Source organism: Phalacrocorax aristotelis, chromosome 8 (genome assembly GCF_949628215.1).
Source record: "Phalacrocorax aristotelis chromosome 8, bGulAri2.1, whole genome shotgun sequence".
NCBI lineage: Eukaryota > Metazoa > Chordata > Aves > Suliformes > Phalacrocoracidae > Phalacrocorax > Phalacrocorax aristotelis.
Window position 1 is genome coordinate 8,841,577 of NC_134283.1, and position 23,133 is coordinate 8,864,709.

The following is a 23,133-nucleotide window of genomic DNA, read 5'->3' on the forward strand; positions in this document are numbered from 1 at the left end:
GATTCTACTTTGGTTTTGAATATAAAAACCTATTCTTGTCCATAGGTTTAAGTCATGACATACTATTTTTGTTAAAATATAGGAACCTTATTCCTCAACAATGTCTAAAGAGACTGAGGAATTCCCTTGCATGTAAAACTCATACCAACTGTGTGTGGATACAGGTATGTATAGCAGTGTATTTGAAAATGAGTCCAAAAGTGATCATGTCTGTGCCTGGAAATGTGGGACTGGTGGAGTTTAGTTTAAAGGTGATTCAACTGGTTTTGCATTGCTTCCAATTATGTAAATCACATTTCAGTTTAAAAAACTGCACATCTTTTATTTTCACATTCATTGTTAAAACTGCCAGCTTGTGGTATTTGGCAGAATGGACTGTGTCAGCGTTGCCATCAGTGGAAGTTCCATTAACAAAGAAAGAAATGACAAAAAGACCCCCACCCCAAACGTAAGACCTCTTTTATAATCCAAGAATCAAGCTGTTATGAAGAGCAGGGAATTGCCTTTTTTTGCTATTAAAAATTATTTTAAGGGTAAAAAAGCAAAGCTAGACTTAGACCACACAAAGACTCAAGTAAGATAAAAAACAAGAACCCTTTCCAGAATCATCCATCCTTTTGCCATCAGTTAACTATGCTACCTGCCTTCTGTCTTACTGGCTGTTTATTCCAAACTTCACAAATCAGAACTTTTCTGTGTCAATAAGGAAACAAATCTGTGTGTTCACAAGCACCATGGAGTGTGTCTGTGTATAGGTATCTACCGCAGAATAGCTGGCCTGTGTCCATTTGATGAATAGGAATTGAGATGCCAGTACCGGACTTTAAGGAGTTCTTTGGGAGCACGCAGAAAAAGAACAGTTGTTTTGTATACATTGAAGAGGATCTTTCCCTGGATTTATGTGGCGTGGTAAGAACTCCCTAGAGGATCATATACAAGATTTTTATTTTGACAAGACTTTGAGGAGAGGGTACTACTGCCTTCATACCAAGGATGCTTTCTCCATTCATGTAATCAAACAGGTAACCTCTGCTCATCCCTTCTATCTGCCTGTCATCATCACACAGACTTCATTCAAGCAAGCATCGCAAATAGTGGAAGGAGAAGAAAGGGAATTTTGTATATTATTACTTATCCCCTCTGAAAAGAAGGCTGAAATTTTTTTTTATTCATTTTACTGATTTTACTGGTTTAATTTTTGCAATGTTGGGGGGGGGGGTAGGAGGAGAAAAAAGAAGGAATAGTTGTGTTACAATGCTAATGAACACGTTTACAAGGCTCTGCCAGAAACTCTATGCTTTAGCTTGCTTTTATTAGCCATTTTGGAAGATGTCTTAGTTGCGGTTGCACAAAAAGCATTGTCAGGGCTTTTATATTTTCTCATTTAGAATACTATGACATTATTTGGAGAGGGACTAGTTCTGCAGCACATAAGCCAGGATCAGTATTGTATAATACAGCAGCTAGACTCATTTTGCAGTGTGATTACAAAACCCATCACAGTGAATTATACAGCAAGTTAAATTGGTTTCCACCTTCTGCAAAGCCAGAATATTATCTTGCACAAATAGTGTACAAATGTAGAAATAATACAAGTCTAACTTATCTGAACGATAGACTACAGAAAGCTTCCACTGCTCACTCTATCTGCTGCTAATGACACCTTCTACATTCTGAAAGCAAACTCTAATAATGGCGAATACTCCCGCTTTTTTTCCCCTTTTACTAAGCTTTAATTTACTAGGACATCCTGCCAGTGCTAAAAACTTCCCCAATCTGAAAAATAATTTTTTGAGTAACTTCTTTTCACTTCTCTTCATCAGAAATGCTCGTGAATGTGCACTGCCTCTGAACATTGGTTTTATTAACTAAAAAGCACCATCATTGGCTTCAAATATTTCAATGTAATTCAAAATACAGAAACAGCCCTCTGTTATAAGTAACCCAGGCTGTACAGTATAAGTCTTCCTGTGATAGGTTTTTGTATTGCTTTTTTTTTTTTTAATGCAGCGCCTGAACTTGTTCGAGTACCAATACAGTCCTCTAACTACATCTGAAAAGTAAGCCAGAGTTGTTCATGGGGTGTTTGGTTTTTTTTGTTTGTTTGTTTGTTTTTAAACACAAATAGGATAATAAGAGAGAAGGAAGAGAGTTTGGGGAACTTAACTATCCTGGCCTACCTGCTTTGTTCTAGTCACTAAATACACCAGCTGAAACCAGCTGAGAAAGAGCTATGTGGTCTTAATGAACTTACTTCCTAACATTATGTTTGCAGTATTACAGCCCAGGATAGGTGAACTGGTGGAGAGAGGGGCATGGAAAAGGAGAGAAGCAGTCAAATAGCTCAATTAAGACTGAAATATCCCAAGAAAATCAGATACAGAAAACAGCCTACCTGCGAAGGCTTCCTCCAGCTGGATAGATGTCGGAGAAGCTTTCTAATCCTGTTTATCCATTTCTGGAATTCAGTGACCACGCAGGCTGTTAAATAAATTTGCCACACATATGTATGTACATGCAACTGCATGGATATAGTATAATTGATTTATTTTTCTCTGTATATTAAAATCAGCAGATCCATCTCTAGCAGAGCTGTACAAATAAAGTTATTTCAAACATACTATTTTGCAGACATTCTGTCTGTTTTCCAGATTGAGAATCGTTACTGCTGCGCTGCGACATAGTTGGTGGTATTTGGAGTTGCCATAGTGTTAAATGTTTCTCCAGTGATCAGCAACTGCTGATTTAAATGAAAACCCTCAGCCGTCTTCTCTCCTGTATATTTCACAGTCATTTCAAATTCATCATAGACAAAAAGGTACAAATGATACCGGGTGAAAAATGTACTGCGTCTAAATGAGCTTCCCATGATTTGATTTCAAGGTCACAGCACACAAAGAGCATATGCTTTCAGTTACTGTAAAGGACAGAACATGTTGAAGACCTTTTGTCATCCAAGTTATAATTAATATACATGTACACACATTCACTTCACAGTACTTGCATATCGAAATGCCTGAGCTGAATTTTGTGTCTGGACAATATCCAGGCCAAAACCTTAGAGCTCCAGCTTATATGTGTGGGATGATTTACTTTAGCAGTTCTGACAAATGAGTACGAGACATAGCTAGGTGAAGGCAAGCCAGAATCAATGGGACTCTAAGGCACTTGGCACTTGTAAAAGATTTTGAGAATTTAATTCTCAAATTTATCAGTATTAATAATTCTAATTTAATGCATTTTCCTTGTCACTTACAATGAGTCAATTGCTAATTAAATGTTGTTGGAAAAGATGAATTACCATTTTACATGCTTAAAAAGAATGTCGCTAATATGTCTAAATCTAGATGTGAAATGTAGAACGATATTATTCTAATCCCCCTAAATACCGTTGTTATCCAAAACAATTTTATACGGAATTAATGTCATTGTCAAAAAATGAGCAAGTACTGGAAAAGTGAATGATCAACATTTAACCCTCTAACATGTATTGGTATAAATTTTCTGTTCAAATTACATAAAATCAGTTTGCAGAATAAATCATTTCCATTTGGTGTGGTAGCAATGACTTCAAGAATTGGCACGTTGCTATTGGCAGATCACAAATTCATTAATTTTTTTCTCCCCTTTGCACTGTAGATATTAATGTTTAAAACCTGTATAAATGCACAATTTACAGCTATGCCCACCAGTAGTAGCTACCATCTCCTTTTGGCTGACAATGATGAGATTTCTGTAATGCTTTGTCTCTCCTACAGTGCCAGTGATAGGATATTTTTTTCCTGGAAATCTTATTACTGAATGCACTGTTGTGGTCTCAGATGGAACTTTCAATCAAAAAGGCAATCAGAAGGTTATCCATTTGTGAGTTTTCCTACAAAAAAAGCTTTGCAAAACTCTACAGTGTATACTATAACTCATAGTCAGAGCTCCTTGCCCTAAACACTTATGTGACTATAGACAATAATGTGATCCATATCTCACAGCACCTTCCTTTGCTCCCAGGATTGGGGTGCAGAGTAGAAATTGTCTCTAAGTTTCAAATCAGACTTTTGCATTTACACTACTATTGGATTTGCCATGGCAATTCAGAACACTCTAGCACGTGGGGCAAGTGATTAGTAAGAATGTGTTTGGCTGTTATTAGTTTGTTACATAAATATGTTTGATGTCATTGAAATCTTGAAGACCACTTCTTTTCTAACCTTAGATGACGTCACTTTTTAGTTTATAGTATTACAAAATTGCTAGATAGGATTATTCAGAGGCATTTTTAATGCAGTGTAACTTAAATGAATTGGATACTTCATTAATTTCAGTAAAATCTTTATAATACATATCAAAGTGGTGTTAGCATGTTAGTTGTCCTCAAACTACAGCCATTAAAATGAGCCATGCCACAGCTACAGCAAAGTAAATGCTTCCATTTTGAAACAAAGGCAAAATTGGGGGTGATTCATTAAGACATTTCTGTTTGCAGAACACACATTACTGAGGAGCTTAAAGAGAAGGGATTGTTTTTCCTAGCAGTATTTTAACAAAAAAAGTGTGAGGTTATTTTTCAGCGTGGCGCAGAGAATTAGACACGCATGACTCCTGTGGTCACAGGCTGCTGCATATCTAATTTTGCAAACACTGTCAAAAATTGCTTCAAATATTATCCTTTTTTATTTTGACTCCATTCAACTAATAAGTGATTTTGAAGGAACTGCTTTCCTCAACAAACTATGAAGTTATTCAGGCAGATTCCTTTCTGCAGCGAACAGGTAAAACTGAAAGAAAAGCAATAACAAGAAAAGTATTTATAAAAATATATTTCACAAAGTAGGAAACAATACAGGAGTTTCTCTGAATACAATACATGGAGTAAATAAACAAACAATAAGATAGCTTCAAAACAAAGTAGAAAATTAAAATGATTTGCATGTAATACGTAGTTTTATTATACAGTTGCTACTTCTAAATGGCAAGTTTGCATTACAAATTGAGTATGCTTGCAGCTTCTAGTGTTCTTTCTCTGTGTGCAAGAGCCCTGGTGCATCACTATGAATATTATAGAAAAGAAATGCTAATAACATAAGCAGTAAAATTATGTACACACTGGTTCCTGCTCTAATACAGTGGAGAACTATAAGCATGTTTTTTACTGTACTGTGTTATGTGTGGATTTCTAAAAGTCTATAGTTTAAATATTCACATGAACCAGTTTACTTCCAGCTGTTTGTGCTTGTATTAAAAACACCAGGTACTAGATTTATGAAGAAGATATAAAACTGTCAAAAGTTTTCTCTGGGAAAGTTTTATTCCTGCCAGCATTCTCTTAAAATTCAGCTACCGCAAATGGATAGGTTACTGCTTTAACCTGCAACAATTTGTCATTTTTCTTTCCAAAATGTACATGTATTAAACATTCATTATATATAGAAAAAAAAAATCTAACGGATATAATTTAGTCTTCTTCATAATCTTACTCTACAGATTATCAGTCTTAATAAATAAAACAGTAATGGACATCAATAAAATATTTATTTCAAAGATTAAACAAATAAATTCGATCTTTAGCAATAAAATCAGCAATTCTTTCATATATGTAGGTCCATCCCCTTTCACAGTTTTTTTTCTTTCCTTTCAGAAGATGAAGCACAGGATTGATCCTTCTTCTAGAAAAAGATCCTTTTGTAAAGCAAGGTTTTGTGGCCCTGCCTCTGAATCTCTGCACATTAGTAGGATTTATTACCCATCACTGGAATGGATTAAGAACATGTGAATATTTTAAGGCTTGACACAATATTTAAAGATGATATTCAGTCTGTGGTTACGTGGCCAACAATTACTGTATGTACAATGTATGGTCACTGCACAGTAGAAGCCAGTAGGAATTTACAATGCTATTTCTATTCAGCATTGCTAAGAAGACCAAGATATTGCTTTTAACATTTCTGTGGCGGGATCTTTGTTGGCAATGCAGAAACAAACCATTAGCTTTACATATACTGGCAGGAGCTACTGTTCAACAACAAAATCCCTGCAAGTCCATTTTCTAAGAAAGCACCAATTTCTTTTTGTTCTTTTCAATTCACTGAAGATAATCAAAGATCCAAATCTCCATCTTCAGAGTGGTCAAGTGAATATCAAAGACTTCTAGACACTCCACATACTTTACTTCACACTCCACAAGACTTAACCTCCTAACATATACTTTTTTTTTTGGTTCAACATTACAATGTAGTTGATTTTATAGATGACTGGCGCTAAACTTGCCTCTAAAACAAAAAGCCACATTAGTTTTAACTAACAGCAGTGGCCCTAGAATATTACATGATCATTAAGTCAACAGGGAAAAAGTTTGTAATCCACTGTCAAGTTTCTTTGTCACTTTCTCCAACGGAGTAAAGTTCTCCAAGTCTTTTAAAGCGAGGACCCCATTCGCTGAGGTAGTCAAAATTCTGATCTGAGTCTGATGTAGAGGACTCCAGTGAGCTAAGGGAACCAGCTGCTGACCCTCTTCCTTCATAGCCATAAATCTGGATAGAGTCATATGGTGGAGCCGTGGGATCATTATCGGCTTCATGAAGCCTTACATTAATAAATTCATCAACATCAACACCATTAGGAACAGGTGCAAGACCCTGCCTGGGCATAAATTGAAGATCAGGCTTAATATCCTTACGAGGCAAAAATCCATTAATTCCATCCGGATTTTGCAAAGTTGCAATGTCAAATGCTTCTGTATCTTCTTCTCCACCTCCTTCATCATCATAACGAATAATATTTTCCCTCACATCTTCATCATCTTTGATGATTAGAGGCTCATTCTTATGCCTTCTTAGTGTTACAAACAGCACCACAATGACTGCAAAGAAAGGATCACAGGCTGATTAAATGAAAAAATTCCAAAGCACTACATGTTAAGCACAGTTATGGAAGGTCATAGGTTGCTTTTTGTGAAAGTAAGACTTAGAAAAATAGTGAAAGGCTGAAAGATCTATAACTTCAACCCCATTCAAGTGATGAAAATCTGATCAGAAGCTCTGGTTAGTCCTCTAGTTTTCTATTATCAGCTTATACTTACATCTGAAGCTCAATTTTATATAAGCAATAAGGTATCTCTTACTTCCATTTTTGAGCCTTGAATTTAGACAACTTCTCCCTTTTGAAAAGTTACAAATCTAGGTGAAGTCAAGCTATCATCATTCACTGAACATAGTCTAGGATGATCTACGTTATGGATGGAGTTTTCCAAAATTAGAGGGTGGTTTTCTGAAAACATAGCTCTGATGACAGAAGGAAATTGATAGCTATTTTTCACATGTTGCAACAGGTTCACACTATGTAACTGAAGAAAGAAGGAGACAGTAAGGGAGAAAGAAAGAGCTTAGATACATCAGTTTCAGAATCATAGACAGATGAGTAAAAAGCTCTAACTTGGTTACACGGTTGTTTTTGCAGCTTAATGCTGAAATCTCAGTTACTGATGTAAATCTCAGTTACAAAGTGAAGCTACAAGTGCAGAAATAGACCTTCACTGTTCTCTCCCTCGCTTGCTTGATGTCATACAAATTTTGTATGTTTTATTAAAATATACAGTGTTTCTTATCTTATAAAACTGTAATGTCTCTTATGCTGTTGCAATCAGAATAAACTCATACGAGTCTTGTAAGATACAATAAATCCATCTTCCATCATGTGCAGTGTATACGGTGTCCACCTTGCTACGTAACATACCTGATTTGATTTTTGGTTTCATATTCCGTACCTGTTTATTACATAACTCGTGTGTGAGACTACTTCAGATTGGGACTTTGCTGTATATGCTTTTGTTCAGTTCTTAGCCCAGTAGGGATGCAGTCCTGGCAGGTGTCTCAGCACTGCTGCACGTTACAGTGTATTAGATCGTATGTCCTTCTCTGTGACTACTTGCTTACAGCCACCCAGGAATCAGAAAAATTTTGAACACTAGGCTGTGAAATGAATACATACCTAGCAGCAAAATGATGCATGCCAATATTGCAATTAGGGCTCCCATACTGAGTCCAATGGGAAGTACGTATGCTTCAACGTTACAGGACTGGACAATACCATCGCTGCTGCAACCACAGACTCGAATAGTGAGAGTGCTAGTGCTGCTCATGGGAGGATTCCCACTATCGCTTATTATGATTGGCAGTAGATACACTTCTTGCTTCTGCCGGCTGAATCCACTGTGCTTTGCCAATATGCTGAGAGTATTGTCTGAAAAAGGGAAATAGAACATAGAATAACTGCTGAAACCACAGCTTTTTCATGAGGAGTTCAGAAAACCTCTATATGGACACACAGGCACTTCATTATACTCGTTATACCAGCAGCATGGGCTACAGAAATCCTTCCCCTTTCTGTCTGGCTGCCCATGTCTCGAATGAGTGCAACATATGCGTTTTCTTGTGTCATGTGGTACGATCGTAATGGCAACCCCTCACTTTCTTCTCTGCATACATCCTTACAGATGTCTTCCCACCATGATTCATCACTGTTTTTCAAGTTACACAGTCATAAAAATTCAACCAGTACAACAAAGAGAGAAATGAAATGTTAAAGTAACCCAAACTTAATAAAGCACATTTATCAACTAAAAGAAATGTTCCATGCCTTATAAGCACAAATTGCACAATATTTTATCCTCCTATAAAAGATTCTTCTTTTTTATTAATGAGCAATATAAAGACAAACAAAGGAAACGCTGAATGTATTAAAAGTTGCAGGCTTAATTTTCAGTGATCTAAATATTTATTGGGCCTCAATGATGAAAATAGAACAAACCATAGCAGAATGTGTCTCCCTTGAAGGCAGCCAGAGGAAATGAGTTGAGGACATTCTTACCTCTGCGCACACATGCAGATACTTACATGTAGATGCATCTGACTACATGGCATCCTACCCAGACATAAAGCTACAGTTAAACCACTCAGAGTCACTTGGTTCACCATCAAAATCATTACAAGTTCATTTTCCTGCGGGTAATCATAGAGACTCTATTGTGCATAGTTGTAAGAATTATAGACTCGAGCCATTTAACAAACTATCAAATAGCAATCTGCTATCAAATAGCAGTGATCTGGTACGTGCCACAATGCTCAGGTATAAACCGTGATTGGGGAGCATGTCAAATATGCATGACACTGATGTATTTACATACTTAAATATTCACTTTAGATTTTAACTGCTTTATTCTGTGGAATAAAAATAATTTAATTCAGTATTATGGGCTATATACTAACAGAGTGCATGCTGACTTGTACTAGCTTGTTTTTTGTGTTCTTTCATCAAAAATTACACCACAAATTAATAAAAAAGATTCCAATGCACACAGAATAGGAACATGTGTGTGTGTTACTGAGGAATCTAATGACAACTTAAAAATAAAGCTGCACATCACATTTGGGAGAAGGAGATTGTAGCTCCGTTCATTAAACTCTCTTCCCCTGTGTTACCAAAGTTAATTTTCCTGAAGTATCATGAACAAAAGTAAGCCTCCTGGTATTTTATGCTATAAAATGGGCACATGCGATCGCTAAATGCCAGTTGATGGAAGGAAAGAAATTACTGAAAGTTACGTGGCAGGCATAAGGAAGAGAAGTCTTGGAAGATGGGCAGCGTTTATACGACAGATACAACAAAGACCCAATTCTCATGTTTAAAACAAAAAAAAAGGTACCTGGAGTACATGACAACATGTGTGTGCGTATACATATAGGGGCTGTAAGAAAGCTTTGTACCAACTTTGATCTTGGTATTGGTCAGGTACGCACCTGAATACATGAAATTGTTTAGAAATGTTTAATTTGTATTAACTGTGACCACCAGGAACATTTCTGAATGCCCATGGTACTTGTGCAGCATGTGTCACTGCCCCAGCATAAAAGACACATGGATGCTTGAAATAGCTGGCAGTCTATGAAGTACAAAAGCCAGAGAAAGATGCAGAGAAGGAAGAAGGGGAAAACATTCATGAAGCAAATACTGTAAAACATTTTTAACATCCAAAAATATAAATGTAAGATGCAGCATTTTATTCTTGAAGTCCTTCTTAGTAAGGAGGCATGTTAATAAGGAAAAAAGGTGGCTACAGAATGTAATGATTACAGAATGAAGCATTACTAAACTTTATCATGTCCTGAACCTATATCAAGATATCCATCAGTAGATAACTCCTATATTAATTCATTACTTCCGTAAAACAAAAGATTAAGAAGGATGATTTGATATTTAAGCACGTGGGGTAATTGTGTCACACAAGAGAACAAAGGCAGCTTGTTTTCCCATTCAGTGACTAAGAAACTGAACTTCACGGAGATGCCTTCTGAAGTTCAGGACCCTTGATCTCGCAGTCTTACTGTGTCCATTCCATGGTGCAATCACTTATGCAGCCTAGAGAGGGTCTTATTGTCATTTATATTGCAGGTTATATAATAATTTCAGCATATTTTTTTTTTCACAGCATTTAGAGTATGTAACATAGGAAGATCAACCTAAACATTAACTGCTTTATAAAACACTATAAATATGGTCACTTCATAATACCTTTGATGAACAAAAAGGATTCTTAATGATTTTTCATTCCAGGAATCCTGAGTTTTTATCTATACAAGTTGGAAACAGTCACATCAAAACTGATGGCACCCCGGAGCTAAATAAATAGTCTAGTCCTTCCTTGTGCCCTTTTTAAAATTAAAGGAAGCATATGTGTTTACTGAAGATAAATTTCAGGTATAAGCTCTTAAGAATTCTGACAACTCAAATAGGACCCAACTCCTTGATGATACCCAGTGTATATGTGCCACTGTGCTGCAGTGGAAAAGTCAAGTCTGTTTTAAGTCAACAATTAGCACACATTTAGAATGAAGGAAAAACTGCACTTCTTGGTTGAATGTGTCAGAGATTTAAACACACAAGTCTGCAAGTTAAACCACTTCCAGCATCCTACTTGCTCTCTAGCTGAACTGCAAGGAACAAATAATATTGTAGCTAAGTTTTCCTGAATATTGCATGTATATCTTTACCAAAGTAAGAGTGACGACCACACCTATTGTAATGTGTAAAAGGTACATTTTTTAATCCGATAGCATTCTTTTCCTCCTCCACACCCCACCATTTTCAAATTCTGAAAAATGAATTTATCTATTTTACTTTCTCCTGCAAAATGAAACATATCTCAGCTTAAGTTACATCCTTAATTCTTTTGCTTTAATCTTTCAAAGGAGAAAAAACAATGTGAGGCTCAATTTCCAGCTCTTTCTGTCTTTGAGACAAATCCCACTCAGAAGTGTCACATCTGCAGTCATTTATTCAGAACTCCAGACACTTTTACAGTTATATCACACAGTGACTTCTTGTGCTCTAGAAATCTGTACTGATGCAGCCTGTTCCTCTGTATAAGCCTGGTACAGTTCTTGTCTGTCCAGAAAGGACTGATATGCTGAGCACTAGCATCCCTGCCCTTTACAGATATACAAAAGAGGTAAGGCACCTGCTTTTGGAAGAAATAAAAAAAGCAGCTGCTCTTGTTGGTGACAGCTTCAGGTGCCTTCCATCTTTCTGACACACTCACTGCTGCTCTGCCCGGTTCAGAAAATTCTAACAAGCCAGAATAAAAGAGTAAAACAAAGTAAAAAAGGAATAGTACTCTAAAGAGGCAAATAGAAGAGGGCAGAAAGATGAGAGGAAGGAGGAGGGATAAAGAAAATGAAATGCCCATTTCTGCCAATCAGTGAAGTTATGCTCAGTATAAGAAACTTTCTGGTACCAGTAATACTTATCAATTTAAGTTCAAATCAATGAGATAAAGTAAAAGATACAGAAGATATTTGGGACATTTAGCTGAGCTATTTAAGTGCAAAAGAAGTTGTAACAGTTGAATAGTTAGTACTATGTAAGAAGAGATCAGGACAAGGAGAGAAGAGAATAACCTTTTTTTTTCCAGATTTTGTTTTTATTTTTGTTTGTTTGTTAAAAATTGCTGTGTCATACTGGAGTTGAATTTGTTGTGCCCAGAAAGAAACTGGCAATCATAAGTAGTCAACAGGAAAAGCAAAATGAAATGACCAAATTGTGCTGCCAATGGATGGCAAGTACTCAATTTTGCCTCGGGAATTTTGTTTAGCAACAAATTCCTTCCCCTTCTTTGCTACGTCCTAAAATAAATGTACCTTGGTGTGGCTGGAGATGTGACTCTTGAGTGAAGAACAATGACTCTAACTGATGTTTTATTTGGCTCCTAGAACTTGAAAATAAATCCTAGCAGCTGATTAGCAATAAACTCTATTTATCTGATTTGCTTTCTGCTCTCTGTGGACATTCCCCTTACCCATAGCTGACAAAACAGCAGGAATCTCCCCCAGGAAAAACCTCTAGCACTGCTGCATGAATCAATTCGGCAGCAGTGCTCAGCAGGAGAGGGGACAATCACTTTCCACTTATCTTTCCAATTAACCCACTGCTCCTTCATTATAGCGCTGCTCAGGTTATTTATTTATGCATGTTACTTTTAGCAAAACAAGGAAAATTACATGCAGAAATAAAGAACCCCTCTCTGTTAATAAAGCTCTGAGGTAACCTGCTGCAGGCAAAGACAGACACGAAGTCTTTCCCTCCAGGCAGTGAGGTATATTCAGGAGGTCCTTTGACATTCTCAATCAAAATGAACCTCCCTGAATTCGGTACCCTTCTATGTGGGGAAGGGATTGAAGAAGTTCACTGAAATGCCAGAGCCCTATTAACTGCCGTTTCACTGATGACGTACCAAGTATATGGGATGGACCAGGAGTTATATTCTGTCCTGCAGGCTTACGGGATAGTGTAAGGTAAGTGGATCTTAATAATTGTCTTAACTCGTCACAAATTTTTGCGTCAGCGTAAGGTCAGAGTAACACAGCTCCAGGAGTACATAACTATACTTTAGATCTGGAGCTCATTTTTACCTTTTCTTTAAGCAGAAAATGAAATCAGTCATTTAGATCACGGCATGTCTCTCAGTTTCTGACGTTTACAAGTAGATTTGCGAAACAAACGTGAAAAATACTGTTATTCCTCCCTCACAGCTGGAACAAAGAATGACAATGCAGAACATATTCACAAGATGTCCAGTGTGATTTCTAGAAAAAAGGAGTTTGAATAACCACAACTGAGGACACGCCAAGTGCTTCCTGCAGATTCCCAACTGTTCTTAAGACCCCCTGATCACTTTTGAGGTTCTTGGATGAAAGATTTTGATAAAAAGTAAATGAAATAATTTTAATACAAAGCTACTTTTGGATTTGCTGGCCATGAGTGACTTTAATGGCATCAACATCAAACTGGATGTGAAATTAGCAGGCAGGGGTCGACTTCTTCATCTTGCGCTTTGTACAAGAACGCATGTTGCAATTTTAAGTCAGACAATAAAATGACAGAACAAAAGTAAAAACCAGAAGCAGTCAGTTTACATCCAAGTATCATTTTCTCTGCACACATTATTGCAATTCTTCAATTCCCTCATGGTCTCTAATATTTTGAGATCAGTGGACTTCCCTGCTGTGTAACCTTACACCTACATAGCTCTTTTTCTGTCTTTCTTTTTCTATCCCTTTTTTAATGTTCTCAGAAAGACCAAATCATTAATGGTATTAAGGACTTTGTGGTAGAAATTGTTATCTACGCTGGGTATGTTACTTATGTGAAGAAAGAACTTTAATTGGAAACTTTACAGCTGGAAACACTAGAATGACAGAAATATATTTTTTTCATGTTTATTAGAGCTATCTTTTTGTGTACATTTTTAAGTCTAAACCAGATTCTCTGTAATACAGAGTCCTTTGACACAAGTAGAAGAGCAGCAATAATATCCTTACTGTGATACTCCCCGCTTTTTTTGATAATGAAGAGACAAGGACAGCTCATTCATTTCCTTTCTCCGTTCACAAATGGCATCTATTCTCACATAAAAACTTGAAATAGCTGAGTAATTAAGTTATTATCATCAAGGTTTCACTGGAAACTACCAAAGTACAGGCAGAAAAAGAAAACGTATGACATTCGAAGAAACATTAGCTATAAAATATTTAGCAGTCATCTGCAAATGCAGTAGAAAAGACCATTCAAGGAATGCTAAGGTAGCATTTCAGCTCTTTGCGTAACTATTAATTCATGCATGCACTTCCTGTAATACAGTTCAGTACTGGAGACCTTACAGTGTTAAACACTGGTGTTCAAAAGGTCTGTGGTAATACTGGTATTTATGTTTTTCTTCAAAATTCAAACCTTATGGCGGAGAAATAGTGGAATACAGGGAAGATTCCAATCCCCATTTTAAAGGCTGGGATATGATAAAGTTGTCCAAAGACACGGAGGTCTCTCAAAAACTCCATGAGCTATAAGCCATACCTTAATCATTATTCTTTTGCATATTTTCTCAATAGTACATACCTTTCTAAGAAAGGATTTACAAACAACGCGTAGTTAGATTGGTAGCATCACACTGCAGAAACAAGACCAATGAATGCAGCCCCAACGATTCACTGTTCATAGTCCCACATGTGATATCTCTCTGTCAACCTAACTGTTTTGAAATCTTTTCTTATTCTCATAATTACATAAGAAGTGGGAAAGAATATTCATGACCTGCTTTCTGATCTAGCACAAAACCCAGAAGCAGCAACTCAAAGCATACGCTCATCAAAGTTCACCTTGTAAAAGAACAGTATTCATAGACGGGCCTGAGCTGAAACACTGATTTGTGTGTTTCAGACTATGCCTAAGTACAAGTTAGAAGCATCAGTTTCTTGCTTCCAGAAGAATTCCATTAAAAAGCTTTGAGAGGTACACCCGTGTTTACATAAGACAGGTTTTTTTTTTGTTTCTTCCTTAGGCTGTAACACTTTTTAAAGGAATACCTGATTAAAAGGGAACAACTCTGAGTTTGCATGTCATAAATTTGCCAATCATTAGCAGATGGAAGAACAATCTATTTGTTCATTAGTATTAGTATAACAATTTTGTTTCATGATTAAATGTAGTATTTTCAACATGGGTGTGTTTATGCACACCACATATATTTTTGAGAGAACCCATATAAGCATGTTAACATATGTTAATATATACACACAACTGTCATGTGTAATATTGTACATATGTACTAGATCTTCCTTGATGACTGTCTCAACCAAAATCCTGTTGAACAGCAGTTTACAAGAAAGATGACCCTTTGCCTAATCTGTACGGTAAAGGCATAAATGTTCCATTCAAGTAGGCAGCTTATAAAATAATCTGAAAATAAAAAGAGGCCATTTTTATAGTATATTTTGTCTGATTTATGATAGCCAAACCACATGGGCACTGAAGCATTCACAGGTATTTCAAACTGACCTGCCTTTCCTGAATGTCAAAAATTTGTGATGTCTTCAAAGAAGCAGATTGATGACTGCTATCAAATTTGATAGCAGACATCAGGTTCAAAAGAAAAAAGCTTTTGTGCTATAAAAATTCAGCTGACTGATCAAACTGTCTCTCCTGCACCACAGTAAGTCACATACCATACTGACATATATAATGGCAATTCATAAAATATTCCTATGACACATTAGCAAACACCTGAATTAATTTTTATTTTTCTAGAGACCTGAACTTTCTGGAATCCCTTAGAACACCAATAAGAACACAGGAAGAAAAATATTTCGTTGGAGAAAATGTACTGATGAGGAGAATTGGAAATTGTCACATATTTTGTATCTTTGATTATTTTTTTCTTTACCTATTGGCCTAAATAATAATAGTTTATGCCAGAATTGAACTGCTGAATCAACTAATGAATAAAAAAACTAAACACATTTCCAGGTCATGTATTCCTCTGCAGAAATAAAAAGTGCTGCTGGGAACTTGAATCACGAACAAAGTAATATTTAATCATGTATGAGAATACATCATTCTCATATGTTCAAATTTCTTGGAACAGGGAATAATCATGTTAATACTACTGTGATGCAAAACTTGTAATAAATAAATTCTTGACAGATTAAAAAAAACCCAGACAAATTAACAGCACCGTGATGGAATAAGCATTTCCTCCTACCTTTTTCCTTTGAAAAATGTGAACTTTAGATAATAGTCTGTATAATTTCTAGTTCTATTCCTTTGGAAAAGTCTGAACTTTAGATAATTGTCTCTTAAGTATTCTAAAACTTTCCTTTGACCTTTAGTCCAGCAGAGCTATAACTAAACATATCTATATGGTCAGTTGTAGTCTAGTAGCAACTCTTATATTTTGTACCTTGATTTTTTAACCTGTTGAAGGAAGGATAGAAAACCCTTGCTGAAGAAATAATGATGTAGAAACACACATTGAGTTTGAAACAATACTAGCTTTATTGTTAACTAGTAGAGAAATAATTAGGATATAGCACCTCGCTGTCTTTTTAATTTACAGATACTTATGGCAAGTCAAACCAGGAAGCTTTGGGCTCTGGGTCTGTTTAAGCTACATAGTTACCATACTTGTCTGAACTGTACCCAACATACCTGATTTTAATCTCACCCGCTCTGACGTTATGCCCGTTTATCTCTTCTGAATCCCCTGGTGCCAGTTATGATTGACACTCCCATAATTTGAAGAAAATTCAGGCCAGTGAAGATGTAAGATATGCTAAAATGGCACTGGCTTTTGCCTTTCATTTTTCTCTTCTGTATTCGACAAGCCAGCCACAAACTTGTTTACTAATAATCACATTGCTTTGACATGCTTTACTTTATTCGGATCACATCACTACATGGCATGTGCATTGAATGTTACATCTGTAAAGTGTAAGAATTAATGCAGGTTGCCAAGCTCTAGTTTAGAAAGAGAGATGAAATGGCTGTCAAATGTGCTTAGCATTAAAAATACATTATTAACACAGCAATTTGCATAGACTGATGGATCATTTTTGAAATCTACATATTCTAGTTAATTCTATTATCTTGTTATTTTAATCAAAAAGTTTCCGAAAGTAATACTGTGTTTGAAATGCTTTGATAAAATAATGGCTCTACTCTGCATTTGAACCAAGAACCTTCCATTACTGTGTTACCAGGTTCCAACAAAATGCTGCAAAGGTAAATAAAAAGGCAAAAATATCCCAAGGCTTTGCCATGTCTATTTGTCTTTAGGGATAATGGATTCTTATTCTTATTCCTCCTATGAATGTGTACTTAGAAGTGCAGTCTAGGAGGTGAAACTACTGAAAGATAAGTGTCTAAGCCCCTTAGGTCACTGAGATTTACAGTTTTACACATTACATTGATTTGGGGTTCTCTTATGTGCAAAGCTAAATCTCAAGCAGATTCAATAAAATTTATAGTACTTTTGGTAGGTGATGGAAGAGTTCTAAGAATCCCATCCTAAATTCTTCACCTTCCTCACTTCACACACATCCTTCAATTCTTACTTCAGTGACTCACTTCTAGGGTCTGAAATAGTTCAGAGTCTTCACAACTATGAAGGCAATCACAGATGTTTGAAGTGAATCTTTCTTTCTAGAATGTAAACTATGAATACCATAGCAAGAAAAATAAAACTTAAGCAGGAACATTTTGGTTTTTTAAATATCATGTGTTCTTGGCATTTAAGCGAGTTTCACACTAAGCAACTTCTCCATGTCATGGTAATTGTCTTTTCTGTTCCAATACTGTATGGAACATATACATGCACACAGTAAGAATTTAAAACAATTTACCAGTAGATCATATAGCAATCCTTTAAAACTGAATCTGGAATCGGACATATTGACCATATTGAAGTTTTGTTACAACAGTTAAAGAGCCCAATTCAAGCCATACCAGTGTATTTCTATTATGCTATTACTTTTTTTATAACGTTCACTTTGAAATACAGTGGCAGAAAGCAACCACTAGACTACAAAAAAAAACAACCAACCAGCATTTATTGGAATGCCGCCTATTTGTACTGGTGTAATAAAGGTCTTGTCAGCACTTCCATCACAAAATGCCAATTTTCAGGGGTTTATAGCTCTGACATAACTTATTATGAGAAGAAATTTAGAATGTGTACTCTCTGCCAAAGAGCACTGAAAGTTAAATGTGACTTACACTGGCTGAGGCATTTTAAGTCCGAAAATAAATTTTAAAAATTTTTACTTAATATTTTCTTGAGCTGGTGCCACTTAAGGAAAAAAATGTTGCTTTGATTTTAAAAAGTGCTGGACTCCCTTTAACTTCACTAAGAATAATTTCTGAGAGAGAACTGAAAGGAGTGCCATTATACATTTTAGTAAATGTCATCAAGAGTTATATTAGCTTTTTGTAATTTGAAAGACTGAAATGCTATGGTATAAGATTGCCCCTGGGCACACAGGCAGCATGATAATGACTTTTTGAAGACATTCTCATATGCATATTAAATATAACAATAACAATTTGTTATCATCAGGCCATTAATGGCAGTAATTTATACCTCTGTCTTACATGCGAAGTATACACATAATGTCTTATTATATGCACACCTCTCAATGAGGACATGTATCCTATGGTGAAGACTAATGGTCATTTGAAATGCAGGGAACAGCAAAATGCATCCAGAGAAGGAATTTCAGTAAGTGAAAAAAGAAAAACAAACCAATTACCTGTCTATAGAGTGGAATAGATTGTATAAAGTTTTAAAACTAAACGTTCCAGATACTCTCGGGAACATTTCTACACACCATGTAAACATTATATAGAGAAAACCTGGCAGAGCTAGAAGTTCCTAATTAGCATCCATAATCCGATTACTGAGAATCAAAGCAGGTCTACATGAACACACGTGCATATGCATTTAAATTTCAAGACTGGGACATACTGCAAGACCCTACCTTTGCTATATATGCTGCATGACACAACACATAACTTGGAAAGAAGCAGGAGCCAGGGACAGATGTCAACATTTGAATTCTGCCTCACTGCTGTAGAGATATTACAAAGTCATTGCTTATATTGGGAAATATCTGCAAACTACAGCATCAGTTCCTAAGATGTTATAGAGCTTTCAATGAATCAAAGAATGGTTGAGGTTGGAAGGGACCTTTGGAGGTCATCTGGTCTAGTCCCCTGCTTAAGCACAGCTACCTAGAGCCCAGGACCATGTCCAGGCAGCTTCTGAATAATCTCCAAGGATGGAGATTCTGCAAACAGCAAAATATTTGTAAGTCACAATCGAAGTACGTGTGCGACAAAACAGAATACATCTTATTCATTCATTCTCTTCATATCAAGCGGAAAAGTTATAAGGTACAAATATACAGTGTATGTCTATGCTAAGAGAACAACTTCCATATCACAGTGAAATTGTTCCCTGTTGTCTTTCAATTCATGAAGAGTCTGACAAAGTATAAATGAAGTGTGTAGGCAGAAGTTGCAATAAAAATATGAAGCAGGATCAAGTAAAAGTATTACAAGAGACCACGTAATTCTACTGGCAAAGGAGAATACATCTTTATATGCCAAAAAACCCTACATGATCATGAAAGAAAACTTAAATAATAAAAGAGGAGAGCAGAAAAAAACAACAGAGGCTTTGAGAAAGAGACATGTTTCCTTACTGGGAAAAAGAAAAGGAAAACAATTAAGAAAAACAATTTTAGTCTAGAAAAAGCTACGTTCTTTATACAAAGTACTGAAGCAAGTGCTAGACAGCTAGAAGCTGTCTGTTAGACAGACTGCATTAGAACTCTACAAAGTTTTTAGCAAATACATCTTTTCATCTTGCATGTTATGAGAAGACATGCCCAAAATAACAGAAAGTTGATTTGTTATAAAAAATTATTTTTCTCATTTAAAAATAGAAAGACAGAAGTTGTAATGTTGTGGGATAGATAAAGATGACATAGAAGGAGACATACGGTGTAGAATGGAGTTGAAACTACCATCCTCTATATTTAGCATTCCAGCTTGTACCAAAGATACACCACCACTTTCACTACAGCTGTCGTTAGATTGGGCTCCATTTCCTTCCCTAAGCCGCAGAATAACTTCTACATGTTTTCTAACTGGGAGTTTCAGAAGAATCCAAAGAGGCAGAGTAATGCGCTCTCGAAAATCTCAGTCTTTACCAATCCATAGGGAGCTGCTAATAGGCACCATTAATGTCATATGTGAGTATCAGATGAATGTTTTAAAAGAATGTCTGCAGTGTATGCACGGCACAATGACAGCACAGTGATTAAATGACTTGTCCAAAAGCATACAGGAAACCTGTAACCATCGCTCCTGTAGAGTGCTCTTAGATCACAAGGTCTTAATCTTCACTGGGGTGAACGCTGCACAGTTTACAGAAGGGGCATATATAATGGCTGAAAATGGTATAGAAAGCAACGTGACAGAGGTAAGCAAGGTTAGGGAGCAACAAGTTCAAAAAGGCTACATGAAAATTTTTTATCTTATTTCTTATTAGTTCCTATAGTCTAGATTTTAGCTTTAATATTAGGTTAGACTGAATGAAAGTTTCCCAACAAAACACAAAGCCAAAAAGTTCTATGTGTTTTTATGAAAGCAATGTGAAACTGTTACTTATTACATTCTCAAAAAAATAAAGAGAAGAAAAAGTCAGTGTTTATGTTCAAGGTAGTCCAACATTCTATAGAACACAGCACTTTCATCAACATTTAGTGATTATTAATGCTGCTCCTTTTAAGATTTATGACTGCAATGCTTAACTCCATTCAAAACTCCACAGATAAGACTTTATTCCTGACTTATCTCTTATTATAGAATCAGATGTATGAAAAAAAAATTACTGTAGTGGTACAGTTACTGCTCAGGAATGTATATAGCCCTTAGCCTACAGCAAAAGTGAAGTTTACTTACTTGAGCCCACAATTAATTTAGGCCAAGTTGGGGTGATCTGACTTTGCCATCTTAATATGGGCAGATAGCTACCACTGCCTTGCTTATTCACTGTAATCTAATTACGCATCCATCCATGTTACCTTCGAAGGACCCCACTAGCTCTCCCTCTTCAACACCATCAAGCAGACATCTGGTGCTTTTCTTGAAGTTCTTCTATTTATCGCTCCCTAACAAGCTGGGTTATTATCTCACTTCAAACAGGGGCCCATCTCCATTCCCTCTATAATCAGCACTGATTACCAAGTATGCACATCCTATCATTTTAGGATATGCAAACTCTCTCCCCAGACTAGACAGGTCAACTTAAGCATTTCGTTTATTTTCTGCATTTGGCTCAGTATGTAAGATCTTTGCATTCAGTAAAATCATGTACTCTACCTCTTTTCTGGCCTCTGAATGCATTGCCTTCTAGGCATATTTCCTATATAAATATCAGATACTAATAATTACATAAATATCTCACTAATTGCTGGATGCTTGCCAAATAGAATACATCCTAATTAGACAGAATTAAATGAAGACCAACAAAGTGACTCATTTTACAACACGCCACCCATACAAATTAGAAAATCAGAAGTTGATGGGAAAATATCGTAAATAGTACAAAAAAACCCCAAGCAAAAGAATAAAAGCTTTGTCTCCCTTGTTCTTTAAAGCTTGAAGTGAGAAGCTCTGCTCAAAGTGATTAAAAAATTCAGATTTCCTTCAGTTTGTCACTGTTGTATTTGCTTTTGGCAGAGAAATACAGCCCATTCTTGAACAGTCATTTCCTTAAAAGGAGTATAGAGGAAATTAAAGGGTATGGAATAAATGTGACCACACCAGACAGGTTCAGGAGAATGTAGAGACATAGAGGTCACATAATAAGCAATGCAGTGGTCACCTTGTAAGAAGAATGACTGTGATTCCAAGAACAATTACTTCCTTCCTGTACACCGCTTGTGTAATTGGTTCAAAACAAGACGGAAACTGGAACATGGTCTTTGTCTTTTTTTAAATTCACCTTATAATGTTGTGCAATAGTTTATCAGACAAGCCTTGACACTAAGTGTGAAAAATTAATGCCTTCTATTTTAATGGAGGAACCATGTGCAAATAGTCTGTATACTTTATATCTGTTATAATGACAAAAGGAGAGTTTTACTAATCAAAGAAGAATTTAACAGCTAATATGTGATGATTCCTGCTTATATTGTTTTCATTTTTAGCCTGTTTGGATTCTTCCTCTAGTAGAAGAGTGTTGGGATTTTTTAATCTTTACTACAACTGAAACTTTAAAAAGGGACTTCTAACTAGTTTACATTGATTGACAAAAGTAACAAAAGTACAATTAAAGCAACTAATAAATTGTTGTACCCCTTCAACAGCCTGTATTTAGAATGTTATAAAACAAAGAAATATTTCATAATGAGAGCAACCAATGACATTACAAGGTGCAAAAAAAAGGGAGAAAGACGGCCTTGTGCCATAATTACTGATCAGGTACTTAGAAAATCCAAATGTTCGACCCAAAACCTAACAAAGTGAAAACAGACAGGGACTTCTTAAGATGCAGCATGTCTCTGTCCGGTAATATATTGAGGTGGTGAAGGGGTGGAGGCCCTACCAGAACCTTCAGCTCTAGGACATCATTCCTCTTACTCAGTGAATTAAACCCATTTACAAGAAATCAAACATAGTCAGCACATTGTCCATGAGCACTTCCACTACAGGAATTGTTTCTTGCAGAAAATCTGGAGGAATTAGATCCACCCATGAAACCAGAAGTGGTACTTTGGCAGAAATGTCTTAACATGCTTTCAGAAGATAGTTGATTAAAAATCTGGAAATTTATCTCCAATTATTCTATATTCACTTAGTTATAAATACTACTATTAAATACTTTTCAAGTCCTAGAATATAATTATCATGGGTGCTGTTAGCTTTCAAGGAGTTATGTTTTTAGAACACTTAGGGAACCTTTGAAAATTAAAGGGCTATCAGAGCAATGTTTCACTAGAAAACAAACTCCAGAGAGATGGTAATGCGGATCTTACTGTTGTCCTGATAGCACTTAGTTGCAAAGTTTTGTACTCATTAAGAACAACACCTCTCCGTCTGCTAAGAAGTTCAGTTTTGAGACCCTGATTTAATGTTTATTTTCCCCATTTTATTTCTGAAATTAAGTCACACCAAAGACTCAATTTGTTCTTATCTCTGTTATTTCTTTCATCCAAGTTCCGTATTAATACTAAAACAGATACATTT

At 36.0% G+C, this 23,133-nt stretch overlaps 1 protein-coding gene across 1 annotated transcript in view; it reads right to left on the minus strand.

The window, feature by feature from the left end:
* Positions 1–4,810: 4,810 nt before the first annotated feature.
* Positions 4,811–23,133, minus strand: part of CDH8 (cadherin 8) — a 134,858-nt gene continuing 116,535 nt past the window's right edge. Inside the window, exons 10-11 of the mRNA XM_075101338.1 lie at positions 7,981–8,232; positions 4,811–6,853 (exon numbers count right to left, since the gene is read on the minus strand). Coding sequence (XP_074957439.1) covers positions 6,360–6,853; positions 7,981–8,232 — 746 coding nt within the window. The 3' untranslated portion in view covers positions 4,811–6,359. The remainder of the gene's footprint in view (positions 6,854–7,980; positions 8,233–23,133) is intronic.